Source organism: Ochotona curzoniae, unplaced genomic scaffold, assembly GCF_017591425.1.
Source record: "Ochotona curzoniae isolate NIBS_2020 unplaced genomic scaffold, NIBS_Ocur_1.0 contig_2318, whole genome shotgun sequence".
Classification (NCBI taxonomy): domain Eukaryota; kingdom Metazoa; phylum Chordata; class Mammalia; order Lagomorpha; family Ochotonidae; genus Ochotona; species Ochotona curzoniae.
The window spans coordinates 14,968,817-14,990,708 of record NW_024465419.1 but is presented as its reverse complement, the minus strand read 5'-3'; the positions used below and the strand labels follow the sequence as shown (position 1 = coordinate 14,990,708).

General features: G+C 42.4%; 2 protein-coding genes across 4 annotated transcripts in view; both read left to right on the top strand.

The window, feature by feature from the left end:
• The window catches only part of UBR5 (ubiquitin protein ligase E3 component n-recognin 5), a 144,065-nt gene extending 138,668 nt beyond the window's left edge, over positions 1-5,397 (top strand). For both annotated transcript variants that reach the window (XM_040972668.1, XM_040972667.1), the window contains exon 59: positions 4,239-5,397. In XM_040972668.1, coding sequence (XP_040828602.1) covers positions 4,239-4,451 — 213 coding nt within the window. In that variant the 3' untranslated portion in view covers positions 4,452-5,397. The remainder of the gene's footprint in view (positions 1-4,238) is intronic.
• A 7,355-nt stretch (positions 5,398-12,752) lies between these two features.
• RRM2B (ribonucleotide reductase regulatory TP53 inducible subunit M2B) overlaps positions 12,753-21,892 on the top strand; it is a 33,516-nt gene continuing 24,376 nt past the window's right edge. Inside the window, exons 1-2 of one of the 2 annotated variants that reach the window (XM_040972664.1) lie at positions 12,753-12,875; positions 18,196-18,336. In XM_040972664.1, the coding sequence (XP_040828598.1) occupies positions 12,828-12,875; positions 18,196-18,336 (189 nt within the window). In that variant the 5' untranslated portion in view covers positions 12,753-12,827. The remainder of the gene's footprint in view (positions 12,876-18,195; positions 18,337-21,892) is intronic. The other variant, XM_040972666.1, reaches the window with a different exon arrangement.

The following is a 21,892-nucleotide window of genomic DNA, read 5'->3' as shown; positions in this document are numbered from 1 at the left end:
CAGGGCCAGGAGGCGGGATTGGTCTTGCCAGCAGGTAAACAGGAAGTCAAAGGGATAGGCTAATGCCCCTGCTGCAATTATGTCATTGCTACTGGCCTATCAGATAGCGCCAAGTGGACCCACGGGGAGAAGTGATTGGTGGAGAACTATAAAGAAGGTAGCTAGTAAAAGCTAGACGACAATGGACGGACTAGGACAGACGGTCCAGAAGGACTGACAGATGGACAGATAGACAAACGAAGAGGGATGAGAAAGAGTGGGGGGCGGGAAGAAGGGTGGTGGAAAGGAGATGGGGAAAGTAAGGGAAGAAGAATGGGAGGAAGGGTAGCGGAAAGTAGGGCCAAGAAGCAGGGAGGAAAGCTAAGGCCAATGGGGATGGGGCAGTGGAGAGAAGGATTTAAACACAGCCGCTTTCGGCAGTGAGTGTGCCTCGTCATTTTAGTGTCACCGCTGCTGGGCGGTAGTGACAAAGAAGATTGTTCTTACTGTGGTTCTCAACTACTTAGGATACCATTATTTTTTCTCTTTTTGCGTCATAAACATTCAGTTATTTGTTTAAGATTTATTTATTTGACTTGAAATGGTTGCAGTGAAGGGCTGGTTTGGTGCATGGTAATCCTTAACTTGTGGCACTGACATCCTAGCTCCTGGCTCTCAGCTGGGTTCATCCAGAGCTGGGAACCAGGATGTCAATGCCATAGTCAGATATAAGCCCACTGAGCCACCTCATTACAGTTCTTTGGAGTGAGGTAAGTAAAATTCAAAAAGTTAAAAAAAGAGTATATTCTGGGACTCCCATGTGGTTGCAGGGACCCATAAGCAAAGAACTGAATCAGAAGTGGAGCAGCTAGAACTTGAACTGGCACCCTTCTGGGATGCCAGCACTACAAACAGCACAAGCCTGCTACCACGACAGTCGCCAAGTGTTTGCTTAAAGGAAGAAGTTTATGAGTTCTTTGACATCTGTGAATTACCAGCACTAGCATCATTTTTCTAGTGTTTTGAAGCCAATATTCAGTAAAATGAGCATTAGTTGAATTACGGTTACTGTGATAACACAGTAATTGATCTGATAATTAAGTTGAGCACTGAATAACTAACAGGCAGATAGGATATACATTCTTGTTGCCCTAGACCAAAGGATGATTCACAGACTTGGATGGGTGGAATCAGAAAGTGACATTTTTACCGTACTACTCAGAAGACTGAATAAAGCTTGGGAATTATTCATTTCTGGTATTTTCCACTTAATATTTTTGGGGCTGAGGTTGACTGTGGGTAACAAACTGTGAAAAGCAAAATCATACGTAAGAAGGAACCTACTACACTGCTATATGTTGGTCGTTTTGACCAGCAGAAAGCTTTTGAATGGTTTCTGAATGTGTCTTGATTATTAGATGTATACTAGAAAAATAGGTTAATTATGGTATGTAAGTATTACATCTATTATTTTAATCCTACCACTTATCACACAGCTTCAAACAACTTATAATATCTGAGCATAAACTTTTATAAAAATTATTTTTACTTATTTAAAAGGCTGTATTTGAAACAAATCGATTGCTCGATTCATCTGTTTTCTGTCTCTTGGTTTACATTGCAAATAACCACAGTTGTTGGGACTGGACCAAGTCAAGCCAAAACCAGGGGCCAGGAACTCCATCAGGATTTCCCATGGGAAAAGTTTAGAGATCTAAGCACTTGGGCTGTCTTCTGTAGCTTTCCTAGGTGCATAAGCATCGAGCCAGCTGGGGATTGAGCCAGCTCCCAGGGACATCAACTTGGATCTTACTTGAATGTCTACAAAGTCCCAAGTCAACCTTGCTAATCAGTCTTGAAAGCCATTCTGGTCCTGACTGCCATACTCAGAATACCGTAGACCTTACAACTCCTGTCCCTCCTGGTTTCGTTGTCTAACCAGACTTAATTTTTAGTCATCAGCACAAGATCACTTGTAGAATGTTTAAAAATGATGTGATTTCTATATAGTATAGTATTTAAAGAGGAGAAATGGTTACCTGGGTATGTCAGCACAAATTTATAGATTCCCATAAATCTTCTTTCAAGCAGAAGTGTACTCACAGGAGAGAGTATAGAGAATTCTTGGCTTTGGCATTCCTGAATCTTTATATGGTAGTAGTAGTTCCGTACTGTAGGTTTTTAGCCCTCTTGGTAATTGAGTTAGGTTGTTCCCCACTTACGTTGCATGTTATTAGTGAGTTTTTTGGCTTTCTCAGTCTTGTGACTGCTAAATTTCCTAACAGTGCCAACATGTGGTCTGTACCAAGTGGCTTCAGGATCACCCAAAGAGCTTGTTTGGTATTTTACTACAAGTAGCAGTTTCTAGGTTCAGGGCACCTTGTTTTCTTAGGACACATGGAGTGTGTAAAACCATCAAAAGACAGAGGAGAAATACTAGCTATCTGGTTTGCTTTCTAAGTGATTTATATATTGTTATATTTTTTTGTTATATAACTTTGTTACAGTCTTGTTGCTTTTTTGTTTTTAAAACCAATACATCCTTAGTTTGGTTGGCCAAGTTATATTTTGTTATGGTTATGGTTTTAGTTTTCTATTGGATGAAAAATTTGCTAACCCTTCACTCTTGCAGACAAGAAAATCTCCTTGCCTTAATATCAATAGCCTTAATTTGTGAGTTTCACTCCTTAAACTATAAAAAAAAAATCTATTATCAGGGCTTCAAACGTGTATGAGGATTATCCCCCTCCAGCTACTTTTCTCTTCCCTCTTTTGGGAGGTTGTACTTACGTACACTTAGTTTTATCCTGAAGTGCCTGTTACAAGCATAGTGTTTTCCAGATAGTTCTCCCAGTCCTGAAGTTTGTGCAGTGTCCATAGCTATTGGGTAACAATTTGTAGTTTCTTTCTTGGGGAGTTAAAAATCCTGACAGGTCCTCCATCTGTTGTCATAATGACATGTGGAAATCCAGCAATGTAGTCCTTTACCCTGGTTGAGCATTTTGTCTTTGGAGAAATTTGACTAAGCTTGTTTCTCCTATAAAATTGAATGACTGGACTAGCTTTGTTTCTAGCATACCTTTTGGTTCCTTTTAGTGTTTTCAAAGATTGTGAAAAAGATAGCCTTTTTTTTTCTCATTTGAAATGAGGTTTTCCATGTAATTGTACATCAGGATACAGGAAATTAATAGGTTTCCTAGTCATGCTTGGAAATTAGATGTACCTCATTATGTAGTTGTGCACTGCAAATTATAATATTAAAAATGGTTTTTCCTTAAGAGGTAGATAGTGTCTTACTAAGCATGGGTATGTATATGTGGCAGAATGGATCAGTGCAGGATGGTAAGTGTTCAGAGAAATCAATGTTTCTGGAACAATATCTTTGGTTATTATATTTAAGAAAGTAAAGTAGAAGCTATCATTTATCTTAGTATTTTTTGTTTGTTCTGTTTTTAATTTGAAGAATAGAACAAGAGAAATAGTTCCCATCTGCTGGTTCACTCCCCAGTTGCCTACAACACCTGGGGCTAGGGCAGCCAAAACTGGCAGCTAGGAACTCAGTCCAGGACTCTCATATAGGTAGCGGGCAGGAATCCAGTGACTGGAGCAGAAAGATGGAATCAGGTGCTGAACCCAGGCACTCGGATCGATCGATAGGATGTTCAAAGCAATGTTCTAATCACTAGGCTCAATCCCTGCCCTTTCTGAACATCCTTTTATTTCTTCTATTGTGCAAAATACATATCTGATGAAGCTCCAGGGGTATGCTCCTCAGCAGTTACTGTAGTAGTATTCTGTATTATAATTTAGTGTCAGTGATACAATTATTTTGTTTGTAGATAAAATGGAAAATCACCATTTTAGGTAAGCTGTGTGAATTTTGCACCAAAGACCCTAAACTTTTGTTGAAGGCCTTGTGTCTTTTTTTTCCACCAGTAACTTTCCTCTGGAGCCACAGGCAAGACCTGTGGAGTGCATGCATTGCCACGACGTCCTGCAGACAGAAAGGCGTAGGATGTCATGTTCTACCTATGGGACATTTGGTTCTTTTCACTGTAAACATTCTCTCTTTTGTTTGCTTAAAAAAATGGTTTAGTAGACTAATTAATCACTTTTAAATATATGAAAATTATAAAAACTCATTACAAAATTCCCCCCTGCCGTTGGTTTAATTTAATACTTCTGGATACACAACAGAATTAAAGGTTGAGTATTAGCCTGCAAAAAGCCTTAATTGTAATCATTGTATTCCTGTTTAGGTTTACTTTTGGACATCAAGCCCATCATTGCCAGCCAGTGAAGAAGGATTTCAGCCTATGCCTTCAATCACAATAAGACCACCAGATGATCAACATCTTCCCACCGCAAATACTTGTATTTCTCGACTTTACGTCCCACTCTATTCCTCTAAACAAATTCTCAAACAAAAATTGTTACTTGCCATTAAGACCAAGAATTTTGGTTTTGTGTAGAGTATAAAAAGTGTGCATTGCTGTGTAATAATACTAGCTAATTTTGTAGATTTTTTTCCATTTGTCTATAAAAGTTTATGGAAGTTAATGCTGTCATACCCTCCTGGTGGTACTTCAGAGATTCAATGCAAACATTCCTTGCTGAGTTTGTAGCTTAAAGACCCAAGGAACACTGGCAACATTTGACTATAATGACTTGCTGGTGAAGAGCCTCTGGGTCTAACCCCAGCCAAAGATGACAGCAGAACAATATAATTTACACTGTGATTTATCTTTTTGCTGAGGGATAAAAAAATGTAAAATGTTCTGAAAATTCACTGCTGCCTTTGTGGAAAGTTTCAGCAAAGGTTCTTGTATAGAGGGAATAGGGAATTTCAAAATAAAAAATTAAGTATGTTCTGTGTTTTCATTTTAACTTTTTTATGGTGTTTAATTTGTGGTTGGCTGCAATTGTGTATCATGTATATGGAACTTGTAAAAAGTTCTTGACATTCAGATCTTAAGAGATGAACTCACTTGACCGAAACACTTTTATTGCGGTTTATTTTGGCTGCATTGGGTTCTAGGATATTAAATGATATCACTAACATTTTGCATGTAATTTGTTCATTTAAGTGAGGGCACTTTTTTGTACATATGATGGGGCCAATGCACAATACTTTTCACAGTCAACTCTTTGTATCCCTATTTCAATGCAGTCAGTCAGGATACTGCACTTCAGTTCTAACTACACTTGTACATTTGTACTGAGGTATTTCAGTTATGTAAACTCAGCCTGGGCACTTTCTGATAACTGTAAAATGTTTTATAAGATCATGATTATTGAAGATACATTTTGGAAAATTTTAAATGTTCGTGAGCAGCTTAACTACTTTTGTATCTAGCCTTTTTAAAGTACCTTGTTACATTTACTTTTTTAAATAAACTGCAGAAGAAATCTCAAGTAGTACTGAAGAAACAATAGTTTTTATTTATGTAATTGTATATTTTTAAACTAGGGGAAATACACTGACATGGTTATGTGCATAAAAATTTGACTTAAAGAACTGAAAGTTTATATACACATGGACTATAAGAAATAGAAGAAAATTAGTCCACATTTTACAGTTAGCAGAGAATCCTGAATGGCACCTGGCCAGGCCACCACCTTTGTTTTTACAAATGAGTGGGGGGAGTGAAATGTGACCTTTTCTTGGCATAGGATTTTAACGTATGCTCAATAACCAAGAAGTAGATTCATTTTCTGATACCCATTAATATAGCCTGTGACCCCAAAACCCTAAATGCTGTGGTTCCAGTAGCTTTCTTCAGTGGTACGTGTAATACATGTATCACTGTTTTCTTCACTGAGACTTAAACTGATCTGCTTTGCATCTAAAACGAGTGGAGAGATTCTCTGGCATTTCCCCTACCCTTTCAGTACATTTAGTAGGATTTCTGCCTTAGCATAGTTTCCATGCTCCAGGGTACGATATAAAATCCTTCAAAAGACTGAAGCACATCTCAGCTCTGTTGACACTAAGCTACTTAGAACTAAATGATAGTGAAGCTCGTGGTGTTAAAGCTTAGATAACACACCGTATTAGATGTATGTAAATTAGCCAAAGGTTATTTACAGAGTGAGAGGTTGGTTTTTATGTCTAAATACTGTTTCTGAATAAGTGAAATAGTAATTAGAGTGAGAGCTAATAAATATTGATGTTGGAAAGCTATAAGAATTTATATATTACTTTAAACTTTGTATGCACATCAGATTGGTAAAATACTAAAAGCAAACTAGAGATGATTAGGACATATGAAACCCTAATTGTGAATTATTTTTAATAGTATTGAAAGAATGAAAATATTTAAAATAATGCACAATGTCTTTAAGTCTTCCTGAATCAAGATTTTGGTTAAAATGCTTTTAGCAATATTAAAAGCATAGTGACTTTTTTCTCTTTAAGGTAAAGAATAAAAATGGTTCTAAATGTAAAATAAAGTAATGTAAAATAAAGTTCTCTTTTGGTCTTGTTTAGTGATTAAACTTTAATGAAACTGAAAACATACAGACCAAGAATGAACTTTACTGAAGGTTTTCAAAGTTTTGCTACTGCTTCTTCCCCAACCAAAGTAATGTGAATATCAAGACTAAACAAAATGAATATGGTTTTCCTGAGTAGACTTGGGAAGGATATTTTTAAATACATTTTAAATTGTTTGCTTGAAAGGTGCAGAGAGGGTGCCCATCTGCCGATTCACTCCCCAGATGCCTGAAACAGGAAGCCAGAAACTCAGTTTAAATTCAAATTGAGTTTCTTCTTGAGGAAGTTTTCAGTGCTGTTTACTACTAAGGTTGAATTGTGAATATTATTCAATTGCTCATCCTCTTCCCTTACTGATTCGGTAAGTCTGTGGAAACTAGAAATGTTTTTATTATTATTTTGTGATACAATTCCTTAGGCTCTAGGATTCTCTGCTCCCATTGATTTCCCCTTTATTATTACAATGTAAAATCCTTCATGAACAGTCATAAGTTCATCATTCCACCATGCATACCATATGCTTTTTAAAGATTTCTTGTTTTTATTGGAAAGTCAGATGTACAGAGAGGAGAGAGCGAGGAAGATCTTCCATCTGCTGATTCATTCCCCAAGTGGCTGCAATATCAGGATCTAAGCCGATCTGAAGCCAGGAGCCTCTTCCAGGTCTCCCACGCAGGTGCAGGGTCCCAAGGCTTTGGGCCATCCTCCACTGCTTTCCCAGGCTACAAGCAGGGAGCTGGATGGGAAGTGGGCCACTGGGTCATGGATCTGTGTCCATATGGGATCCCAATGTGAACAACACATTGGGCCTGGTTTATTTTTCATTGGGAAGGCAGATTTACAGACAAGGAGAGGCATGTTGCATAATGAGAAACTTTCAGTTTTCTCCTAAAATGTAAAGAACTGTGCTGTTTAAACAGCATATTTCTTGGATAAACTAATTCACTTTTTTGAATGTTTTCCAGACTCTATCTTTTATTACTTGTAGTTGATGAACCTAAGACCAACAGTTTGGGTTGATTCAAGTGCTAGTTCACCAGGTAAATCATATTCAGGCACATGAATTTGTATTTGAAATGTTTTCTTCCGTAGTGACGATGAAATTCAACTAATGACCTTTGAGTGCACTTATTCTCCAGTGAGTTTATGGCATGGTTCTGGTTAAGTGTGCCAAGATTTAGAAATTAGATCCAAGAAAATCACTGTAAACAAACTACATCTTTCATGTTCCTTAAATACAGCCAGACTGCCCATATAAGAATGTAATAGCCCATTCAGCTACAAAGAACTGTATTGTGATGAGGAGTGAAAAATAAAAGCAGTTAACATAGTTAGCTCAAAAATACAGAAATGAAAGGAGAGGTTTTGATCTCTGTTAGATAAAGGTCTTTAAGACATGGTAGAAGTAGCAAACTCAAAAGTTTCAATACAGTGAAACCATTTTTAGTGCAACATTTGGTCTTACCAGGTCTAAAAAAATCTTCATACTGCAACTAATAAAGGATGATATGCCAACAGCCTTATTTCAGAAACAGCACCCAAGGCTTACTAATGTTCAATTGTGGTCAGTTTATTCCAGTGTCGCGCCCACGTGTCTTACCGCCCAGCAATAAGACGCAGACGCGAGTGAAGCCTTCTGCGGTAAAATTTATTGTGCACAGCAAGATGAGGAGGAAAGAGGCTCCGACCCCGGCAGGCTTTCTGCTCTTATGTGCTGTCTGGCCCCGCCTCCGCCGATGATAGGTCGGCGTCATGATTACGCAGGGTTCTGGGCGACTGGATTCGTCAGTCCCAGTGTTTATGTGCCTGCCGCACCGCAGCTCACTGCGCATGCGCTAGGCGCCTGCACAGTACTGCGAAATCTACGTGACTCTCCACCAAACACCAAGATGTGGCTTCTCTGGCCGGCGCCATTTTGGGTACGGCATGTGGCCAGTGCATACAGATGCGGCTGGCAACATTCCAGTAAGAACTTCTATAGGGCCCGGCGCAGTGGCGCAAGTGGTTAAAGGTCCTCGCCTTGCACGCCCGGGATCCCATATGGGCGCCGGTTCTAATTCCAGCAGCCCCGCTTCCCTTCCAGCTCCCTGCCTGTGGCCTGGGAAAGCAGTCGAGGACGGCCCAAGGCTTTGGGACCCTGCACCCGTGTGGGAGACCTGGAAGAGGCTCCTGGCTTCGGATCGGCATAGTATCGACCCGTTGCGCTCACTTGGGGAGTGAATCATCAGATGGAAGATCTTCCTCTCTGTCTCTCCTCTCTGTATATCCGCCTTTCCAATGAAAAAATAATAAAAATAAATCTTTAAAAAAAAAGAACTGTTCTATATGCCCTAGAAAAAGGGAAGCATGCATGCGTTTTAAAGGATACAATCAAAGTTGGTCAAATTTGCAGTGCAAAAAAATACTGTCTCTTGCATACAGGGCCATTGTTGCAGGAATTTTGACTCCGAGTATGGCAGCAACCTCAAATTCTTGTCTCGCAGGAAAGAAGAATTTTCATGCGGACACAGTTTAGTTTTAAAGCAAGATTTATTAGAAAAGTTGAGAAGAGAAGACTCCCGTCCTAGCGACGGGAGGGGGTTTTGAGATAGAAAAGACCCTTACCTCCTGCCATAGTGGCAGGAGGAAAAGGACCTCAGTGCTCTGCCATAGTGGCAGGAAAATAAGAACCCAAAAAACCCGAATGAATGGTGGGGAATGCACCTTTTAAAGGTTTTCCTCAAAGATGTTTCTCCATAAACAAAGAAAATTCCTGGTTTCCATGGTACCTGGCCTTGGGACAAAAGGCCATAGAGGTGCCAGACATAGGACATTCCAGGCCTTGGGCAGATGTGTATTACTTCTTCCTGCTCTCCTTTTAATGATAAAGAGATCGGCCTGAGGCCCTCCCACAATGGCCAGAGGGGATGGCCCATACTTCAGGTGGGGAATTGATATGCTAATAGCACCACTGTCCCTTGGAAGAGACGTGCCCTGGTGAGTTCAAGACATGGTGGGGAAATTCTCTTTTACTCGGGGACCCAGAATACCCTAACTGCCTACTACCCACTAACTCCTCTCTCACCATGAACAAAGTAAGCATCCATGGAAGAAGTCCTTACTTAAAGATCCATCATTTAATGAAATAATAAAGCATTATACAGAAAAGTTAATATTCTTGACTTGCAAAGGACATAGTCTGTTTTCTTGCATAAACACTTTTATAAAAAGTACCCTAACGATCATAAAACACCTTTTTTTAAAAAGACTATTTAAATAACGGAGGCATAAACTTGTATCACAGAGCAGGAGAAGGTTTATGTGAAGTGAACTAGGATGTTCATGCAATTTTTAGTCATTCCTTACTTCTGAGATTTCTTGACAGTTAACAAGGGACATACCCGTTCGTGGTTATGATTTCCCCTTAAAAGCTTCAGAGAAGAACAAACCTGATTACTCAACACTCTTTGTTGAGGAAATTAGTTTATTACCTAACTTTTCTCAGTGGTCTACAAGGGACTATCAGAAATTGTTCTTGTTTACTTTGCTGAGCACAGTGCAAGGAATAGTACCTGGTTCAAAAGTCATGAATCAGTGATCTGTTTCTGAAGTTTCCCTCTCTAGTATTCAGTGTAATAAAGTTTATTTAAATGAATGAATTTCAGTAACCAAGTCCACATCAGAAACATGCTGTTGATATTATCGTGACTGGACCTTTGCACCTTTAAAATGTTAATTTTTAAAAATTTATTTACTCATTAGCCATCTGAGATACCTAGATGGAGTTCCTGGTTCCTGGCTTTGATCTACTGCTGGGTTGTTATAGACATTTTACAGATATTTGGACAATAAGCCTGTGGATGGAAGATTCTCTGTCACTCAAATGAAAAAAAATTTTTTTTTAAGAAACCAATGAAAGTTTCTTGTGAATTAAAGGGTATTTCAGCCAAATCAAGTTCCAATCAATGGAACAGAGCCACTGATCTAGTTTCGTCTAACAGTCTCCAAACTGTTATCCATCATTTTCCCAAGCCCATTAGGAAGAAGCTGGATCAGAACAGGAGTAGCTGGGAGTGGAACTGGTACTCTGATACAGGATGCCAGCGCTGCAGATAATGGCTTAATCTGCCCCACAGTGCTAGCCCTAAAGGGTGTGTACAAGTCCCCGTAGGTGCAGTTCAGAAACATGCTCCAAAATAGGGTGTATGTTATACAGTAAGACTTAAGCTGCTCCTGGGGTGGAGAGCTCAGTATTTAAATGGAGAGTGGCCTCTGGGTACTTTTTTTTTTTTTTTTAAAGATTTATTTTTATTATTTTTTATTGGAAAGGCGGATATACAGAGAGGAGAGACAGAGAGGAAGATCTTCCGTCCGATGATTCACTCCCCAAGTGAGCCGCAATGGCCGATACTATGCCGATCCGAAGCCAGGAGCCTCTTCCGGGTCTCCCACACGGGTGCAGGGTCCCAAAGCTTCGGGCCGTCCTCAACTGCTTTCCCGGGCCACAGGCAGGGAGCTGGAAGGGAAGCGGGGCTGCCGGGATTAGAACCGGCGCCCATATGGGATCCCGGGCGTGCAAGGCGAGGACTTAACCACTTGCGCCACCGCGCCGGGCCCCCTCTGGGTACTTTTGACCCATCTGTGCAGGATGCTCTTGCAGGAGAGTATGACCCAGTTCTCTGGTGGCTGGGGATTGCATCTCCTCAGAATGTGTCTGAAAATTTGAAAGATCTCTGGAGCTAGTGTCTTGATATGCGTCACAGCAAAGCCTGTTGAGCTACTTGGAGCATTAGCTGCCAATGCTGGTTCTTAGTTCACCTGCCATTGTATGAAATTAACTACTTTTGTTTCCTCATAAAATTTAAGTGACCCTTTTAAAACAATTTAAAACAAATACTGACTGCAAATATTGCAGTCAGTATTTGACCTTCAGTAATTGCTTTAAGGAAGGCTAACTTTGTGTCCCATCCCAGGGCAGGCTTCAGGAAGTTTTCGTTCCTTTCAATGCTTCAGCTTCATTTTCTTCTCTACCATACTTCAGACAGCTTTCCACAAAATAGGTACTCGGCTTCAACCTAGTTAAGTTCTTCCACCTTGGTTAGAACAGACTAGTTTTTCTTTTGCTGTAGTTAGTTTTCATGTCTCTGAGGGGAAGAGTATTGGTAATTCAAGCAAATTCTCATAGCTATGTTCCCAGTGTTAACGCTACTCAGGAGTCTGTCTACTTTTTCGAGAAAGGGCAGGTCGCCAGGAGCTTCTGGAATCTGTGACTTCTTAACTGCATAACTTGTTTCTTCATCTTCAGCGTGAGAGAAACTGCTGTGTTTCTTTGGGTCAGAATCCTGAAGATTTGCTTTGGTGTAGTGCCTGGCACTTTGAAGAGCTCAAGCACTGTCGCTAAAAACTTAGTTTGCTGAAACAGTTTCCCGCAGTTCCCTAAGATCTTCCTCTCTCCTGTCAAACACCAACACACACCTACTCTTTCCCTCAACCACTCACCCGGCGGCTGAAATGGCAAACAGGCCACACTTTTCTTCCTCGATATTTTCTTGACGCTGTGGTTTTCCCGCCGTCCATTCGCAGGTCCACAGTGCCTGCTTCTCGCCTCATCCTGGGGAAGGCAACCTCCCCGGGGTGGGGACGAGGACTAGCTGCAGAGGCTCCAGGAGCAGGGGAAGGACAGCCAGGGCGGCGTGCGGTCCTCCCTCACCAGGCCGTGCGCCTCGGAGCGCGCGCCTCAGGCGGGGGCGGGGCGGGCAGAGAAGGCGTGGCCTGGGTAGGTGGGTGGAGCCCTGCCGGCGCCGGGCAGGCGCAGAGTGTGCCGCAGTGGGTGGGCGGGACTTGGGGCGGTGCACTAAAGCGACAGCAGCCGGAGTGGGCGGGCCCAGGAACTGAGTGGGTGGGACTGTCCTGGGCAGGAGGACTCTGGACTGTCCAACGGAATGGGCGGGGCGAACGGAAGCGGCCAAAATCTTTGAGGTCGGGAGAGGGGGCGGAACCGACTGGTAGGGTGCTGCGGGAGTGGGCGAGTCCCGGCCCCCGGGGGCGGGGCCTGCTGGGATGGGCGTGTCTTTGTTGCTGGGGCGGATCCTACTGATAGGGCTGTGCGGGAGTGGGCGAGTCCCGGCCGCCGGGGGGCGGGGCCTGCTGGGGTGGGCGTGTCTCTGTGGCTGGGGCGGAACCGATCTGTAGGGCTGTGCGGGAGTGGGCGAGTCCCGGCCGCCGGGGGCGGGACCAGGCCGGTGCGGGCGAGCTCGCTGGCCGGAGCGCAAGGGGTGGGGCTAGCCGGAGGCTGCCTAAGTCCCGTCCTAGTTAAGGGTGGCTGGAGGCGCTTGGTTACTTCGTCCCCACTAGCACTGGCGGAGTCTGCGCGATGGGCGACCCGGAAAGGCCGGAAGCGGCCAGGCCCGAGCAGGTAGAGGTAAATGTTGCTATCTCTTCCTTCCGCGCCCCGCAGGCACGCCTGGCCTGGAGACTATGAACTACAGTGGGGAGCCGCAGGTTACCGTTATTGTCGAAAATTTTGTTTCTTGCCCCCGGAAACTCTGGCTGCTGCCGGGTTTCGTGGCTGCGAGCGTCCGGGTGGCCGTCCCCGGGGAGCCGCGAGGAGGGAGCCGGGGTTTCGCTCGGCTGCTCCTGTCCTAGGCTGCGAGGGCCCCGGGGGAGGCGCGCTCCTCATTCGTGCTCCCTGTTGCTGGAGCCCTAGCTGGGGAAACTGAGGCGAGATGTGAAGGGATGTGGGAAGTGCCAAAAGGGACGGATTCTTACTTATCATAATGAAACAGGCAACCAGATGCAGGGGCCAGCAGAGTCTGATCGTGCTACTTTGAATCTTTGGGGCGTCACTTTCTCCATTTACACAGTGGAAGTGATACTTGGCTCAGAGAAGACTAAAATTTGATATGCAAAGTGTCACCCAAGTTGTAGGTTCTTAGTAAATGTGTCAACTTGTCCACACTGAGATGTCCATAATAACAGCAAACAAAAAAAGACCTTTATGAAGATTGTAGGTTGTACCTTAGATTGTTGCTCTGTAATTTTCACACTCTTCTTCTGGAAATACTTAGGAGCCATTTGTGAACAACATAAATACTTTTTGTGCTTGATCTTGAAGCTCTGTGTGGTGTTTTTGAATTAATCTTGTGAAGATTGGGTGTTTTCAGCACACAGACACTCATGCTGAGCCCTGCATCTCTTTGGGAAGTTTAAATTCCAGATTTGGGATTTGATTTGTCTTAATTTTGGTTTTGTAAACATTTGGTGACACTTTGAGAATACCCCCTTAAACTTTTCTTCCTTTTTTGGTACAAATGCTTTACAGATAACTCCAGTTTGCCCACTCACATTGAATAATTTGGCTAATGACACCAACAATCAATCAGTCAGGCATTCAGGTACTAACACCTGGAAGTTAACTTTTTAAAAAAAATGCATATTTATTTTCATCTGTTTGTACACTCCTCAAATGTCACAGTGGTTAGACCAGGGCCCTGCCACGAGCCAGGATCCTGGAATCCCATCTGCTTGCCCCACATGGTGGCAGAAAGCAGATTATTGAACCATGGTTGGCGGCCTCCCAGGTGGATTGGCAGGAGGCTGATTCAGAAGTGGAGCAAGCAGGTATACAACCCGCTATGCCTTCTGGGAGTTTACCTTCACACAAAGGCTGGGCCTTGGGCTGAGAATGAATTTTTCATGATGAAAAATAAAGGTCTGATGGAGCATGAGCCATCCCCAGTACTTGGTTAAAAAATGTGTTACTGAGTCCACATCTCAGACTGAATGCGATGCTTCTGAATCTGAATGTTTAACAAGACTTTGGGTGATTCAAGTGCACATATTTTAAGAAACTTTCTTGAAAACTTATTTCCATAGTTGGACCTGAAATGAGTTTATGATTGCAAGTTTTTTTCTAGGTTTTCTTTGTGGAGATGTGACTACCCTAAGGAGGGAATGTATAACTCACACATTTCTTAAAATTAACAATTACTTATTTACTTCATAATTCCTATTCCGCAGGTGAAAAAATTTGACCAAAAATAGTAAATAATATGCCTATGTGTCAGTAATAAAAAGAGGTTTAAAAATCAAGTTCTTGTACCTCGGTAATATTCTTGTACATTTGGTGAAAATCGAAGAGTGAAAAATTAGAATGAGACCTGTAAGGTATGTAGACTGTGACATCATATGTATTTCACTAAATGGAGAAGTAGAAATAGGTGTGAGTGGTGGAATTGGGGATGGCTGGGAGGCAGGAGCCATGTTCAATGCCAGTCTCAGCCAACTCACTGTGAGTGAAAGCCAGACAGTATTGACTAAGGTTTTTGCCCTGGCATGCCCATTCAGGTGCAGGGTCCCAAAACTTTGGGCCATCCTTGACTGCTTTCCCACAAGCAGGAAGCTGGGTGGGAAGCAGGGTTGCCGGGATAGAACCGGTGCCCATATGGGATCACTGTGTTTGCAAGGCGAGGACTGCGCTGGGCCCCTAAAAACTATTTAGGAATGCTCTGTGACCATCCACAGCAATGGTTATTGAATTACAAAATTAATTCCTAATTTCAGCCTGAATGATACATAGAATCAAGAAACTTTGCAGATATTCTTTATCTGTCAGTTGTTTCTTTATCCAAATCAGATCACTTCTTTTTTTTTTTTTTAAGATTTATTTTATTTTTATTGGAAAGGCGGATATACAGAGAGGAGAGACAGAGAGGAAGATCTTCTGTCCAAAGATTCACTCCCCAAGTGAGCACAACGGCCGATGCTATGCCGATCCAAAGCCAGGAGCCTCTTCCGGGTCTCCCACGTGGGTGCAGGGTCCCAAAGCTTTGGGCCGTCCTCTGCTGCTTTCCCGGGCCACAGGCAGGGAGCTGGAAGGGAAGTGGGGCTGCCGGGATAGAAGCAGCGCCCATATGGGATCCCGGGCGTGCAAGGCGAGGACCTTAACCACTGTGCCACCGCGCTGGGCCCCAGATCACTTCTGCCTTTGCTTTTGTTTGTCCTGCATCCATTTCAGCAAGACTTTTGTATTTGTATCTTACTGTTGTATCTAGAGTTACTGGAACAAGTGACTTCAGATTCTGTTTCACAGAAGCAAGAAGCTGTTTCTGATTTATTGGATTTATTGTTGCTTTCCAGGTCCTGAGTACCTGCAGTGTGCCTATTCTTTCTTTTCAGTATCACTCAGTAGCTGGAGCTGGAGATGTGACGAGACTGAAGCCATGAGCCAGGAATTTTTTCCAGGCTTCCCAGGTGGATGCAGGAACCCAAGGACATATAGCATTAAGCCCCCCCTTTTTTTTCTTTGAAAATATTAATTTTTAGATCTAGAGAGAGTACCATGGAAAGCCCATGACTTAAGGAAGGATGCATGAACTTTCTGGAATTGAATCAAAATATGCTTTTGTACGTTTACCAAAGTATCATGAAATAAGCACTGCATCATGTGTAGCAAGGTCACAGGTTTATGTTGCTTCACAGCCTCTCCTCATACCACTAGATCTTTCCTAATACTGTTTTTTTTTTCGAAGATTCATTTATTTTCATTACAAAGTCAGATATACAGAGAGGAGGAGAGACAGAGAGGAAGATCTTCCATCCGATGATTCACTCCCCAAGTGAGCGCAACGGTGCTACGCTGATCTGAAGCCGGGAACCAGGAACCTCCTCCAGGTCTTCCACACAGGTGCAGGGACCCAAAGCCTTGGGCCGTGCTTGACTGCTTTCCCAAGCCACAAGCAGTGAGCTGGATGGGAAGTGGAGCTGCCGGGATTAGAACCGGCGCCCATATGGGATCCCAGTGTGTTCAAGGCGAGGACTTTAGCTGCTAGGCCACGCCACCGGGCCCTCATAATACTTCTAATCCAGCTTCTCCTAACAGTCCACATGTGATCAAGACACAACAGGAAGGGGATATATACAAACATGACCTTTATTATAGTTTAGATGATGTTTTAATCAATTTTGTAGATTTTTTTGAAAACTGTTTTTTGAAAAGATTTTTATTATTTTATTTTTATTTATTATTATTTTATTTTTATTAGATAGATTTACAGAGAGAAGGAAAGACAAAGAACTTCCATCCGCTGGTTCACTCACCAAATGGCTGTAGTGGCTGAAGTGGAGTTGATCCAAAGCCAGGAACCACAAGTTTTTTCCAGGTCTCTCATGCAGGTACAGGGACCAAAGGCCTTGGACTGTCCTCCCCTGCTTTCCCAGGCCACAATCAGGGCGCTCGATGCAAAGTGGAGCATCCAGGAAGTGACTTAGCGCTCCTGTGGCGCCAGTGCTTGAAGTTTGAGGATTAGACAGTTAAGCCAGGGTGCTGGCCCCTCTTTCTTCTTATGGTTTTAATTTATTTGAGAGGTAGAGTTACCCACAGAGAGAGAATCTTCCACCTGCTAGTTTACTTCCAATGGCCGTAAGCTTTAGGACGGTTCTAAGCAGAAACCATAAGTCTGAAACTTCTTTTGGGCTCCTAAGTGGGTGCAAGGGTACAAGGACCCCAACACTTGAACTGTCTTTCACTATTTTTAAGGCTCATTAGCTGAGAGCTGAATTACAAATGGAGCAGCCAGGTCTGAAACAGATGCCTATACGGAGTCCTGGTAACACAGGTGAATGCTTAGCTCACTATGCCATAACACTGGCTCCAATTTAATGGACCTTAACACTGATCAATTCTTTGTCAGCATTTAAAAACTTTCTTCAGGACCTGTATGGTGATGTAGTAGTGAAAGTTGCCACTTGTGACGCTGACATCCTAAATGGGTACTGATTTATGTCCTGGTGTTTCCACTTCCAGTCCAGTTTCCTGCTTGCTAATGGCCTGGAAAAAGAAGTGGAAGATGGCACAACTGCTTAGGCCCTTGGGTCTACATGGGAGACCTAAATAAAGTTCCTGCTCCAGGCTTTGGCCTGGCATAGCCCTAGGCATTGCCGTTATCCAGGCAGTGAACCGACAGATGGGAGATCTCTCTTTGTTTCTCCCCTTCTGTCTATAACTCTAACTTTCAAATAAATAGCAGATCTTAAACAACAATAAATAAAAATCAAGACTTATCAGGGCTGGCACCTACATCAAATGCTCTAAACAGAGCCTGGCACATAATAAACACTCAAGCAGAGATTGCAGGGGAAGGCATTTGGCTTCCTGGTTAAGACATCCTCACTGCATGTCAGAGTACCTGAGTTCTGTGCTCAGCCCTGGCTCTGACTGCAGGAGGAAATAGCTTCCTGCTGATACAGACCCTGGGAGGCAGCAGTGGTGGCTCCAGTGAGGAGGTCCCCGACACCCACATGACAGACCTGGATTGAGTTTGTGCTTCCCAGCTTTGGCCTGGCCAAGCCTAGGCCATTAATGGTTTTTGGCAGTGAGTCAGTAGACAGGAGCTAACTCACATTCTTTCTCTGCCTGTCAAATAAATACATTATATCAGCTGTTTTTGAGAATAGGTACCAAGATAGAACAATAGATGTCCTTGTGTGTAAATGTCTAAGGTTATGGACAAAATGACCCTTCAGAACATGTGACACATGGTATTATTTTATAGCTCAGGCTCAGAGAAGTTAAGCCCCTCCTTATAGTCACAGACTGTCAACACACTATTATTAGGCAATTATCGGATGCTGGTAAGGATTGACCCAGAGAAACTGGCCCAGAAACCTGTGCCTGACTTCCCCATACACACATTCTAGATCTGGAAGAAGTGTCAGTAGAATTTGTCCTTGATGTTTTTCAGAGGTTATCTTCAGATACCAATGAAGACGAAGAACCACTCCTAAGGAAGAGTTCTCGCCGGTTTGTCATCTTTCCAATCCAGTACCCCGATATTTGGAAGATGTATAAGCAAGCACAGGCATCCTTCTGGACTGCAGAAGAGGTAGGAGGCGTGACCTCTGTCACATTCCTATAATGAGTGCATTGCTCCTTCCTTGTGCTGCGGGACTTTGAAAACTTGCAACTTACAAGATGCATAGAACGAGATCGGTTGTATAAGATAAGATTTAGCATCATGGACACAGTGTTTGTCAGACTTATGGTTTTGGGTATTTTCTATAAATATGTTTCTTGCAGGAAAAAAAATGGCATCTCATTCTGTTAGTTGTTTACGTCTAGTATATTTCAAAACTTTTTTTTTTTAATTTACTCACTTTTATTGGAAAGTTAGATTTACAGAGAAGGAGAAACAGAAAGATCTTCTATCTGCTGGTTCACTCCCCAAGTGGCCGCAATGGCCAGAGCTGAGCTGATCTGAAGCCGGGAGCCAGGAGCATCTTCAGGGTCTCCCATGCAGGGGTAGGGTCCCAAAGATTTAGCTCATCCTCCACTGATTTCCAAGGCCACAAATAGGGATCTGGAATAGTAGTGGGGTTAGCCAAGATAGGAAATAGTGTACATGTGGGATTATGGCATGTGCAAGGCAAGGATTTTAGCCACTAGGCTACTGTGCTGGGCCCCTTTTCTTTCTCTTTTCTTTTGTTTTCCTTTGTTTTCTTTTGTTTTCTTTTGTTTCCCTTTCCCTTTTCCTTTCCCTTTCCCTATTTCTATTTGAAAGGCAGAATTACAGAGCGCTTCCAGAGGCACAGACATCTTCCATCCACTGACTCACTTTTCACATTGACATAATAGCCAGAGCTGGGCTGGTTTGAAGCCAGAATCTTCATTCTCATGTCTCATATGCATGAAGGAGGACCCACACGCTTGAGCGTTCCTCTTCTGTCTTAGAGGTACACCAGCAGGGAGCTGGATTGGAGGTAGAACAGCCCATGTGGATGCTAGTGCCTTACTGAGCTGGCCCCGTTACTCTTTTTTTAACAAGCCTTTGTTCTACTATAATCAGATAAGACTAGCCTTAACTATGGTAAGCAGAATAAAAATGCAATTGTAGTCAAAATGAAAGAGTAAAAGCCTTGAGCCCCCTGCTTTCAGTTGGCCATCCAGGCCTGTAGTCACCGCCTGAGTATGTGAGCTGAAACAGTCTGGCTCTATCCTCAGCTGCACAGAACCTGACACAGGAATTACAGTATACTTGCTGGTTTAGTAATGGCACTTTGTACTTAAGCACCAAATAAATGTAAACTATTACTTTAGCCATGGAGTGGGGAAGATTTGACCTAGGAAGTACTGTGCACCAGTGTTTGAACCTTTTTTACACTGATTTTGCTCATCTGATCCATCTTTGATATATTGTATTGTTGCATTTTCAACATCTTTGTTACAAGTGGGTTGCCAGACAGAGCAACAAAGCAAAACAAAACAAAAACAAAACAACAACAAAAACAAAAAATAAACCCAAATTGTATGTACTACTGAAGTGAGCACAAAACTCAAACCCAAAGTGGTAACTAGTATTTTCCAAACTGGGTCACAATGCCTGGCACACCTGACTGCCCCTAACCGTCTGTGGTTTTTGAGAAAGTTTGTTAGCTAAGCTTCAGAAAACAAGTGGTTGTACACAGGTGGCTTTTTCATTCATCATTTTTTTTTGAGATTAAAATTTTTATTTGAAAGGCAGAGTTACGGAGAGGTGCGTGGGGGATAGGCTGAAACAAAGCCCTTCCCTCTGCTGATTCACTCTCCAGATGTTCTCAAGGATTGGATCCAGCCTGATTCAGAAAGAACATGAACTTCTTCCAGGTCTGCAACCTAGGTGCAGGGGTCCAAGCATTAGCACCATCTTTTTTTTTTTTTTTAATATTTGTTTGTTTTTATTGGAAAGGCAGATCAGATTTATGGAGAGAAGGGGAGACAGAGGGAAAAGATCTTCCAAACCACTAGGTTACTCACCAAGTGGTCAGAATGGCCAGAGCTGAGCTGGTTCGAAACCAGGAGCCAGGGGCTTCTTTTGAGTTTCTGACATGGTTGCAGGGTCTCAAGACCTTGGGGCATCCTCTGCTGCTTTCCCAGGTCATAAGCGGGAGCTGGAAGGGAAGTGGAGCAGCTGGGACATGAACCAGTGCCCGTATGGGATTCTGGCGTTTGCAAGGTGAAGATTTAACCATTGTGCCATTGTGCGAGGCCCAGGCCATCTTTTGCTGCTTCCCCACACATATCAGTAGGGTGCTAGATAGAAAGTGGAGCAACATAGCCTCATACTGTTGCCCATCTAGGATGGTGGCATTGCAGGCAGGGGCTTTACCCATTATGGCATAGCACCGGCCATGTTCATCATACCAAAAGATCCCTGTGATCCTGGATGATTTCATGAAATTCATTTGGAAAATTCCTTTGGAAATTAACTTGTATCATTTAGCAAATGCAGGCAGTATATGCTCTATCACTAAGAATCATTCATCTGTAAAATGCAAATAGATATGTTGATACATATTTTATAAGAAGGTTCAAATACATAATTTGAAGGAAACTCAGATACATTGTTAGTTCCACAGTTTTTTTTTTCCATTTAAAGAAATTGTATATGTTTCCATCTGATGAGCTTTAGGTTCTATTACTTTATCAGTGGCTGAGCTTCATTCCTAAATGTGGTGATCAGTAGACAAATGTGGTGATACAGAAGACAAAAGGTCTGGGGTTTGGGATTTTCCTTTTTCTGATCACCAGCCAACTTGGCAAGGAGATTGAGCTGGTAGAATTGAACATTTTGCTCTCCTGCAGTGAGACTGCACGCGAGAGTTTACATTTGCAGTCGGGGATAGAGCCAGTGTAGTGCCAAACTCATAAGACCTTTTGAATTCGAGGGTTCAAAGAAATAAACTTAATATTTTAACTTCATAATATTAAAATCGAACAGTTGGGTATAATACATAAGAAATAAGATGATATCCTTTGGTGAAAACTGAGTTGATCTCAGAACAGAATTTTAATGGGATAGAACATAGTTGTTTATTGCAAAAGACAATCACATATTTCAAATGTTTATGAAATTGCTGTGACACGTGCCTAAAACATTGTTCTGAGACAAAGTGTTCTGTAAGTATTGTGGACTGTTTGTGTCCTCCTAAGATATGTGTGTGGTAAAGCCCTGTAATCTCTACTTTTTGGGGTGTCAACAGGTGATCAGGACGTAACCTTGATATGAGATTGTAAAATGTCCTTGTTCATTTGGTCCACTAGGACAAGTTCATTTTAATATTTCCAAAGTACATCCTGGAAGTTCTCCGTTAGCTAGAAATTCAGCTTCCTTCAAAATGTTTTTTTAGAAAAGAGTTAAATAAAACATGACATGATACGATACGTGTCAGAAGGAACTTCAGAAAGTTGATAGAAAATGAAATTAAAAGAAAAGTTTATTTTGGTGCAAGGAATTTTGAAATCCGTTCGTAATTTTTTCATCATTTTTCATGAACTTTGTGGAAACAGTGTGTGTGTGTGTGTGTGTGTGTAGTATAATGGTTAAGAAAGTATAAGATATTAATATATACATAATCTCACAGTGTGGACAAAAGCGACTAATCTCATTTAGCAAATATTCTGAT